Raw genomic sequence first — 10,735 nt, 5'->3', positions numbered from 1 at the left:
TGTATACGTGTAGTAAGTGGTAATATAATAACGCTTTATGAGAGGGACATGTAGGTGTTATTGCTCCACCAACCAGTAAGAGGACTGTCTCTGCACACAGACACAACACACACACACAGTGTCCTGAGGGTAACTCTATCCCCATCCTGCTCTCCCTCTGCCTCGGTGTAATCAGTAATCATGTTAAGAGAGGGATTGGCTCCAAGCAGCCCAGTCTGGTGCATTAGGACTGTTCCATCAGTCAAGACAATGCATGGCCGATAATGTTTTCTGAATACTAATTCTAGACTGACATTTTGGGACACAGACAGAAGCCAGACAGAACTATGATGTCACCTTAAGGACAGTTTGGCACAAGGGCTTTCGTTACACAGGTTAATGTTTCCATCAGACACTCTTCTGGGGACAGAGACAAGCCAGACAGATCTGTGATAAAGTTACCTTGATGATAGTTGGGGACACAAGCTTTTGAAAACAACCACCAGAATGGACGTACTTAACTCCATGTAGACACTCCTCATTAATAACACGAGCAATGGTACATTTTTATTGCAATAATTTTTATTTCACACAGACAAACAGTTTGTTTTACAAACAAACAGCTTTGGTCACATTTAGAGTCAGCTATAGTGCAGTACAGTGCAGTTACATCACTGGGACAGACAGACAGCTGGTTTACAGTGAAGACAAAAGCTTTTTCTCTTTACAGCCTGGTGATGTAAGTAACACTACAGCTGTGGACATCCTCAGTCCTGGGGACAGTATTGAGCACAGGGATACCCCACCAGTATAGCAGAAGTGTTTCCGCCCACTAAGTATCAGGGAATCTAGTCTGGGCAGAAAGGATTCTGCTAGACTGGGAAGGGGTGCAGGAAGGGCAGGGACGCAGCTCTCATTCAGGATGGAGGGGGGAGGAAGGGGAGAGAATGGAGAGAAATAGAAAGATAGAGAGATCACTTGGTCATACTCTTCACCAGCTCCAGCTCTTCAATGGGTCTCCATTTCTGGTTGATAGTGACTAGCTGCAGTTGGGAGAAAACCACACCCACTTACACAACAACAACAATAACACTACTGGTCATATGTTACTAGAAATACTCACCAGCGTTGGGGTCAATTCCATTTAGATTTAGTCAATTGACAAAGTAAAGTAAAGTTCCAGTTCCAGTTTTCCTCATTGCTTGATTAGAATTACAGTTTCAGTCAACTTCCTGAATTGACAAAATTGAAATGGAATTGACACCAACCCTGCTAGCTTCCTACTACATCCACAGTCAATCAATCCCACAGGGCATCAAATCATCACTACTGCATCTGCCTCCTTTATCAATAGGTCCCCATGCAATGAATCAACTGTGAATACAGATGTTTAGATAACAGTTGAAATTACTTTTAGATGACAGTAGAAATGGGAGATGTCCCGCCCCCCGATGGGTGCCCAGCCCTTTATGGTAAGTTATAGTCCTACTTGGCAACGTTTCTCTGTTGTGTGACTCAGCAGAATAGAGGAGGAACCACTGCATTGGCACACAACCTATACCCATAACATTACCCACAGAGTGGTCTCAATACCCATACCAATATCAATATCAACTTAGAGTGGTCCTCTATCAGAAATAACTAGGCATATGAAGAGTGTTTATAATGTAAAGCATACAAAGCACACTAATTAAGCCAAAAAAGCAAGAAAATGTCAATACTAACATAGATAGGTAAGAAATAGACAGACATAAAAAGTGTTTATAATGTTATCAATCACCTTCTGTGGTTTAGATGGGTCCAGTCTCTCCCAGGGTTCAGGGTTTGTGCTTTTATTTAAACTGAAAGAAAGTTAGAGAAATTATTAAAATAGAATATATCTCTGCCTGCTATGCCAGGGTTTGTCTTTATCGAAATATAAAGTTAAAGGGGCAGGCTTGTCAGAGACTGATAAACAAATTCACTTAATGAAATCAGCATGGGGCTACAGTTAAAGCGAGATCATACCAGGTTAGTACTTCAAGTTTCTTATCGTACCCATTACTAGAAGCACAATGAAATAGCCACACAAGGAAATATAATGCACATGCAAATAAGAAGAAATGTGGATTCCCCAGACCCAGATTAAATCTTACCCTGGACTAAAAATACTAAATTGAGAATCTCCACAAAAATGCTTTAGTAAAGTACTAGGTTTATTTGGGTCCAGGAAGCCATAAAAATGTACAGCAAATACATGATAAAATACATAAAATCTCACATGACATCATTCTTTGTAAATAGGAAGTAGAGTGAGGCAGAGGTGGCTCCTACAGCAGCCAATGCCACGAAGCCGATCAGAGGAATGAGCTGGGAGAGAGAAACACGCAGCTGTCAGGATAAGGGCCTCATACCCTTATATGTGGATAGCATGGTTTCTCCTAACTCTATTTGAGAATTGGGGTCTCCATATTTTAATTCAGGAAGCAAGGGAAATGGAATTCCCATAAATAAATACAACTTAAATTCTTTATTTGTAATTTAATTTAAACTCTTGCAGGGAATAACCTTGCTAGGATAGGAAGAATGAATAACCTTCATCAGAAACCATAGAAACACTGATCCAAAACAAGAAATAGAGAGAAACTCACCTCTTTCCTCTTCCTCAGCATCTGAATAAATCCAGACTTCATTTTTATTTTCAAATTCCCTTCAGGTATTTAAAAGAAAACACGTAGGATTGTTTTAAATGATTGAGTCGAATATTAATCTGGTAACAAGTATTATTCTATCTAGCAAATATTTAATCTGTGTAGGTCCATCCTGCAGGGGTGTCAAACTCATTCCACGGAGGGCCTAGTGTCTGCAGGTTTTTGGTTTTTCCTTTCAATAAAGCCCTAGACAACCAGGTGTGGGGAGTTCCTAACTAATTAGTGATGTTAATTCATCAATCAAGTACAAGGGAGGAGCGAAAACCCGCAGACACTCGGCCCCCCGTGGAATGAGTTTGACACCTGTGCTATAAGGCAACAGGTCTATACAGTAGATGCTGTCCGTCTCACCTGCTGCCGCCAGAGTTCCAAGGTCCTTGTGAGCAGAGCATCCTGAATGTCTATTGAAGTAGGCTACTATCCGACCAGAGGTGATACGAGTTGTAAAGCACGTAGACATTTTCGCTATCGAAATCCTTCACAGCGTTTCAATTGAGCCGGCGGTTGATCAACTTTCCTCTGTGAGTGTGAGTGCGTCGCCCCCCTGTGGTTTCAAATGTTCAAGGTGAAAATGCCAAGTGCATTTCTGTTGCACGTTTTCTGAGCGCCCTGAAAGCAGAGAACTCTTTCAAGTAAATATAATTGTTAGAACTATTTTTATAGAAAATAAAATGCGTTTAAATTGTGTATGAAATGTAAAGAGGCTATTATTTAGGGAAAATAAATGTGTTTAGAAAACCCTTATATTTTGTTTATTGTGACACCTGGTGGTTACCTGTACTGGACCAACAAATTATATGTTGCAGTCAGTCATTGATAGACACCAAGCAAACACATCGTTTTCAACTGCACTGAACAGAAATATAAACGCACCATGTAAAGTGTTGGTCCCATGTTTCATTGAGTTGAAATAAAAAATCCCAGAAATGTTCTATACACACAAAAAGCTTATTTATCTCAAACTTTGTGCACAAATTTGTTTACATTCCTGTTAGCGAGCATTTCTCCTTTGCCAAGATAATCCATCCACCTGACAGGTCTGGCATATCAAGAAACTGATTAAACAGCATGAAGTGCACCTTGTGCTGGGGACAATAAAAGGCCACTTTAAAATGTGCAGTTTTGTCACACAACACAATACCACAGGTGTCTCAAGTTTTGAGGGAGCGTGCAAATGGAATGCTGACTGCAGGAATGTCACTAGAGTTGTTGCCAGAGGGGAGAGGGGGGTATTTCTGTCTGTAATAAAGCCCTTTTATGGGGAAAAAAACATATTCTGATTGGCAGGGCCTGGTTCCCAAGTGGGATGCACCCCTGCCCAGTCATTTGAAATCCATAGATAAGGGCCTAATGAATTTATTTCAATTGACTGATTTCCTAATATGAACTGTAAACTCAGTAAAATCTTTGAAATTGTTGCATGTTGCATTTATATTTTAGTTCATTAGTTCAGTATATTACGTGTATGGTGTTAATCTAATCCTACTGTTTTGTTTGGAAATTGTATCATTGTGTAATTTAATTTACCATTTTTACAGGATCATATAACTTGGAATACATTGAATGCCTTCACAAACCTAGCGGACTAAACTTTATGCTGAGCTTCACCAATGCGGAGTGGAGTCAAGACCAGGGCCCATATTCACAAAGCATCTCAGAAAAGGTCTTAGGAATCCTGTTAAAACCTGTTTTAAGACAAAAAAAACATCCAGCTCTTAGAATGACGTTAAGACACTGCCCAGACAAACACTGAGACAGAAGTAAAATCAACTCATAAAAGTTTTTCTCAGTTGGTAATCACCACAGTTTGAGTACTGCAACGTAGTGATGTTATGTTTGATACCGGAGCTCCAAGGCATTCAAAGTCGCTAAGCAGTGTACTTCAAAGCAGTGTGGCGATGCCTGTATCTCTTTATCAGAAGCAAGTGATCAATGATGTCCAAAGCTTTGTTTCGTCTAACAACCACCTGACTGGTTTGGTAATGGTTTTGGTAGAAGACAAAAAGGCTACTCTGCACACGTGCTACAGCGTGTGGGACGTCATCTATAATAATTTGGCTGTTCTAAATTATTTTGACCAGCATGTGCCACCAGTGTACACTGTGTTGTTCAAAGCCTCGAGTAATGAACCTATTTTCGACACAATTGGCTGGAAAGCCTCAATCCTCAAGAAGCTTCGTTTCCCTATCACAACTGCAATGAAAAGATAGTGATGACACTCATTGACATTGTTGTAAATTGGGGAATAACCAATCAGAGGCATAGCCAGCTGTGAACTTCTGCAACATGGTCTCAGAGCATTTCGTATTATTTTGTACTTAAAACCGACACTCCATTTAGTATGATATGTTACGTTTCGTATGGCATGTATTAATTTGTGGATGTCCATTATCCATTTCGTATGATATGTTACGAATTACAATTCGAATAACATGTTACAAATTGCAATTCGTACAATAAGTTACACATTTGGAAAACATACAGTATGTTATGAAATGCAAAGCGGGTTAGCTAACATGCTAAGTACATAGTTGCAAAGTAGCTATAAAGTAGTAAGCATTTGCTAAGTGCTAATGAGCTAAAATGCTAAATTGTACATGATGAGATTCGAACCCATCCACCCCGACCAACTACCCTCCTTTCATTGTTGCTTAATTTACATTTACTATGTTACATCTAGTCTATGAGACCAGTCTTAATATGTCAGCTACTGGAGCGAAATAAGCCTGCTATTGTTCCTTTTAATACAGTACATTTCCCACACCTTAATGTTATATGTTGAAAATTATTTTAAAATAAGTAAGTTAATTCTTAGTTATTTTGCAAATTACATTCTACATTTGAGTCAATTAGCAGACACTCTTATCCAGAGTGACTTACAGGAGCAATTAGGGCCTCGCATATCGACAGATTTTTCACCTACTGTACCAGTCAAAAGTTTGGACACACCTACTCATTCAAGGGTTTTTCTTTATTTTTACTATTTTCTACATTGTAGAATAATTGTGAAGACATCAAAACTATGGGATAACACATATGGAATCCTGTAGTAACCAAAGAAGTGTTAAACAAATAAAAATATATTTTATATTTGAGCTTTTCAAAGTAGCCAGCCTTTGCCTTGATGACAGCTTTGCACACTCTTGGCATTCTCTCAACCAGCTTCGTGAGGTAGTCACCTGGAAGGCATACATAACATAGACAGATAAATAAATACAGAAGAAAAAGAACCAGAAGGTATTTGAACCAAGTCTGACACAAAGAGAAGATTGATATGGGAGACAAGACTATACACAATCTATATACACACGTGCCATTTACCACATATAGAAGCTAAATATTTGTACAATTTAATTCTAGGTATCCCTTTTTCTTTTATTCAAGGCTTTATCTAAATATTCCGCTAACGGAAATACACAATGGACAAAAAAACATTACAATTAAAAACAGCAGTAACTACACATTTGGTCAAAATTTAGTTAAGACTGAAATTAAGCTTTGTAGTATCGGTTTATCTTGTGTCAAATTTGCTTTAACTACAAAATCCAAGTAAAAATAAAGGCAAATAGCAGTAAATTAAGTTACTAGTGTTTTCACTGAAGTTACTGTGATTTGCCTTGATATTCTATTGGACCCTGAGTTCAGGCTATACTGATCATGACACCCTTACACACACCATGAGACAGCCAAGAAAGTTGGATAAACACATTTCGATTTTAGATAGTGCACTTTGCTTTTGCATTACCCATATAGTTGTTGAAGGTCATACAAAGGCAGAGTGCAGTATCGGCATTTTAGGGGTCATAGGTCAGATCAGTGGTCATGGTTGTTTTCCTTAAACAATTATTTTATAATAAGATAATACAGTGCCTTCAGAAAGTATTCACACTCCTTGACTTTTTCCACATTTTGTTGTGTTACAGGCTGAATTTAAAATGGATGAAATTTAGATTTTTTTGTAACTGGCCTATGTAACAGTTTAACTTTAGTCCATCCCCTTGCCCCAACCCGGGCGCAAACCAGGGACCCTCTGCACACATCAACAACAGTCACCCACGAAGCATCGTTACCCATCGCTCCACAAAGGCCGCGGCCCTTGCAGAGCAAGGGGAACCACTACTTCAAGGTCTCAGAGCAAGTGACGTCACCGATTGAAAGGCTATTAGCGCGCACCACCGCTAACTAGCTAGCCATTTCATATCGGTTACACCTACACACATACACAATATATAATTTTAAAGTGGAATTATGTTGTTAGAAATTTTTACAAATTAATAAAACAGGAAAAGCTGAAATTTGCTTAACAATTCACATACTAAGTTGCATGGACTCACTCTGTGTGCAATTGTAGTGTTTAACATGATTTTCTGTACCCCACACATACAATTATCTGTAAGGTCCCGAGCATTGCATTTTAAAAACAGATACAACCACAAAGACTAGGGAAGTTTTCCAATGCCTCGTAAATTAGGGCACCTATTGGTAGATGTGTAAAAATGAAAAAAGCAGACATTGAATATCTGTTTGAGCATGGTGAAGTAATTAATTTACATTTTGAATTCAGGCTGTAAAACAAAAACATGTTGCATAAGTCAAGGGGTATGAATGCTTTCTGAAGGAACTATCAGTGCATATGTACTTCTATAGTACAATATATTTATCTGGAAAGACCACCTTTCTTAAAAAGCAATTTTTCTGATGGTGGCATTGTCATCATACAGCCATTGCATTTGATTGGATCACACAGGCACAAACTCCTCATTAATCATTAATAACACAAGCAAGGCCCATTTTCAATTGCAATAACTTATTTCACACTCACACAGTATTAATTCATCCCTTGGCGTTTTCCTACTGGAAAAAACTACTGGAACTACACACTACTTCTTTACCATGTATTGGTGTAGCTAACTACTGGAACTACACACTACTTCTTTACCATGTAGCTTTGTAGCTAACTACTGGAACTACACACTACTTCTTTACCATGTATTGGTGTAGCTAACTACTGTTACTACACACTACTTCTTTACCATGTATTGGTGTAGCTAACTACTGGAACTACACACTACTTCTTTACCATGTAGTGGTGTAGCTAACTACTGGAACTACACACTACTTCTTTACCATGTATTGGTGTAGCTAACTACTGGAACTACACACTACTTCTTTACCATGTATTGGTGTAGCTAACTACAGGAACTACACACTACTTCTTTACCATGTATTGGTGTAGTTAACTACTGGAACTACACACTACTTCTTTACCATGTATTGGTGTAGCTAACTACTGGAACTACACACTACTTCTTTACCATGTAGCGGTGTAGCTAACTACTGGAACTACACACTACTTCTTTACCATGTATTGGTGTAGCTAACTACTGGAACTACACACTACTTCTTTACCATGTATTGGTGTAGCTAACTACTGGAACTACACACTACTTCTTTACCATGTATTGGTGTAGCTAACTACTGGAACTACACACTACTTCTTTACCATGTATTGGTGTAGCTAACTACTGGAGTTACACACTACTTCTTTACCATGTAGTGGCGTAGCTAACTACTGGAGCTACACACTACTTTTTTTGCAGAAATAAAATAAAATATGGGTGAAGTAGGCAATCATTTAATTTCTTTTTTCTGAATAAGACCTACCTAATTCTCACTTTAAACATTGTTTTTGTGTTTAATAGGCTAAATTACCTATTCTGTTAACATATGTGATCTGTTCTTGCAATTTCTAATTTTCAGATTTAAATATGATAATTTTTCACTTTTCTACTTTTTCTACTTTTTCAAAGTTACTTTAGTTAAGTAAACTATATTTTTCACAGGGATAGCTTTAGTGTAGCTTAACTTCTTTCAGTGTGAAGTAATTGGTAGCTTGGTAAACTATATTTTCAGAGTAGCTTCCCCAACACTGCTAGCTTCTCACTACATCCACAGTCAATCAATCTCCCATTGTGTAACACTACTTGCGCCTGCCTCCTTTACCAATAGGTGCCCATGCAGAGAATCATCCATGAATACAGACGTTTAGATTACAGTTTAAATGACGTTTAGATGACAGTTAAAATGGGATCATTCCCGCCCACAATGAGTGAGTTATAGTTATACTTGGCAACGCTGCTCTGTTTGTTTGACTAAGCTGAATAGAGGAGGAACCACTGACACAAATGGCTACTGATGCCAATGCCAACGTAGAGAGGACAGAAATAGACAGAAATAGTGCTTATAATGTTATCAATCACCTTCTGTGGTTTAGATGGGTCCACTCCCTCCCAGGGTTCAGGGTTTCTACTTTTATTTAAACTGAAAGAAAGTTAAAGATAAATTATTAAAACAGAATATATGCTATGCCAGGGTTTGTCTTTTATTAAACGAAAAAAGTAAAAAAACGGGCAGGCCTGTCAGAGACTGTAAAGCAAATTCCCTTTAGATAAAAGTATTTTAAAACGTCAGGTTAGTACTTCTAGTTCACATTACTAGAAACAAGACAAATAGCAAGACAAGCAAATATAATCCACCATTCTGCTAGCAAACGTGCAATCTTTGGAGAATAAAATCGACGAGTTACGCGGAAGATTAAACTACCAACGGGAAATTAAAAACTGTAACATCTTATGCTTCACAGAGTCATGGCTGAACGACAACAATATCAACATACAGCTGGCTGGTTATAAGATGTACCGGCAGGATAGAACAGGGGCGTCTGGTAAGACAAGGCATGGCTGTCTATGTATTTTTTTAAACAACAGCTGGTGCACGATATCTAAGGAAGTCTCGAGCTATTGCTCGCCTGAGGTAGAGTATGTCATGATAAGATGTAGACCACACTACCTACCGAGAGAGTTTTCATCTGTATTCTTTGTAGGAGTTTACATACCACCACAGTCAGAAGCTGGCAATAAGACAGCATTGAATGAGCTGTATTCTGCCATAAGCAAACAAGAAAACACTCACCCAGAGGCGGCGCTCCTAGTAGCCGGGGACTTCAATGTAGGGAAACTTAAATCCGTTTGACCAAATTTCTATCAGCATGTTAAATGTGTAACCAGAGGAAAACATTTTTCAAGCAGGAAGCACCAGTGACTAGATCAATAACAAAGTGGTCAGAGAAAGCAGAAGCTAAGCTACGGGACTGTTTTGCTAGCACAGACTGGAATATGTTCTGGAATTTCTCCGATGGCTTTGAGGAGTACACCACATCAGTCATTGGCTTCATCAATAAGTGCATCGATGATGTTGTCCCCACAGTGACCGTACGTACATACCCCAACCAGAAGCCAAGGATTACAGGTAGCATCCGCACTGAGCTAAAGGCTAGAGCTGCCGCTTTCAAGGAGCGGGACTAAGCCGGAAGCTTATAAGAAATCCTGCTATGCCCTCCGACGAACCATCAAACAGGCAAAGCATCAATACAGGACTAAGATTGAATCGTACTACACCGGCTCTGACGCTCATCGGATGTGGCAGGGCTTGCAAACCATTACAGACTACAAAAGGAAACACAACCGAGAGCTGCACAGTGACACAAGCCTACCAGATGAGGTGAACTACTTATATGCTCGCTTCGAGGCAAATAACACTGAAACATGCATGAGAGCACCAGCTGTTCCGGAAGACTGTATGATCACGCTCTCCGCAGCCGATGTGAGTAAGACCTTCAAACAGGTCAATATTCACAAGGCCGCAGGGCCAGACGGATTACCAGGACGTGTACTGCTAGCATGTGCTGAACAATTCGCAAGTGTCTTCACTGACATTTTCAACCTCTCCCTGTCCGAGTCTGTAATACCAACGTGTTTAAGGCAGACCACCATAGTCCCTGTGCCCAAGAACACTAAGGTGAAAAGGAACACTAAGGTAAAAAGAACACCTATGTGAGAATGCTATTCATTGAATACAGCTCAGAGTTCAACACCATAGTACCCTCAAAGCTCATCAATAAGCTAAGGACCCTGGGACTAAACACCTCCCTCTGCAACTGGATCCTGGATTTCCTGACGGGCCGCCCCCAGGAGGTAAGGGTAGATAACAACACATCCGCCATGCTG

The 10,735-nt window shown here is 39.4% G+C and overlaps 1 protein-coding gene across 1 annotated transcript; it reads right to left on the bottom strand.

The window, feature by feature from the left end:
* Window positions 1-588: 588 nt before the first annotated feature.
* Window positions 589-3,104, bottom strand: c38h15orf48 (chromosome 38 C15orf48 homolog). The gene is made up of 5 exons (XM_038978336.1): window positions 3,021-3,104; window positions 2,610-2,668; window positions 2,240-2,328; window positions 1,760-1,820; window positions 589-1,022 (listed from the first exon to the last, which is right to left on the bottom strand). The coding sequence occupies exons 2-5, from the start codon at window positions 2,649-2,651 to the stop codon at window positions 954-956; spliced, it is 261 nt and encodes an 86-aa protein (XP_038834264.1). The 5' UTR covers window positions 2,652-2,668; window positions 3,021-3,104; the 3' UTR covers window positions 589-953.
* Between the last annotated feature and the right edge of the window lie 7,631 nt (window positions 3,105-10,735).

The sequence above is a fragment of the Salvelinus namaycush genome, chromosome 38, assembly GCF_016432855.1.
Source record: "Salvelinus namaycush isolate Seneca chromosome 38, SaNama_1.0, whole genome shotgun sequence".
In the NCBI taxonomy this organism is placed as follows: domain Eukaryota; kingdom Metazoa; phylum Chordata; class Actinopteri; order Salmoniformes; family Salmonidae; genus Salvelinus; species Salvelinus namaycush.
The sequence above is the reverse complement of the archived record's forward strand: the minus strand, read 5'-3'. Positions and strand labels throughout refer to the sequence as shown.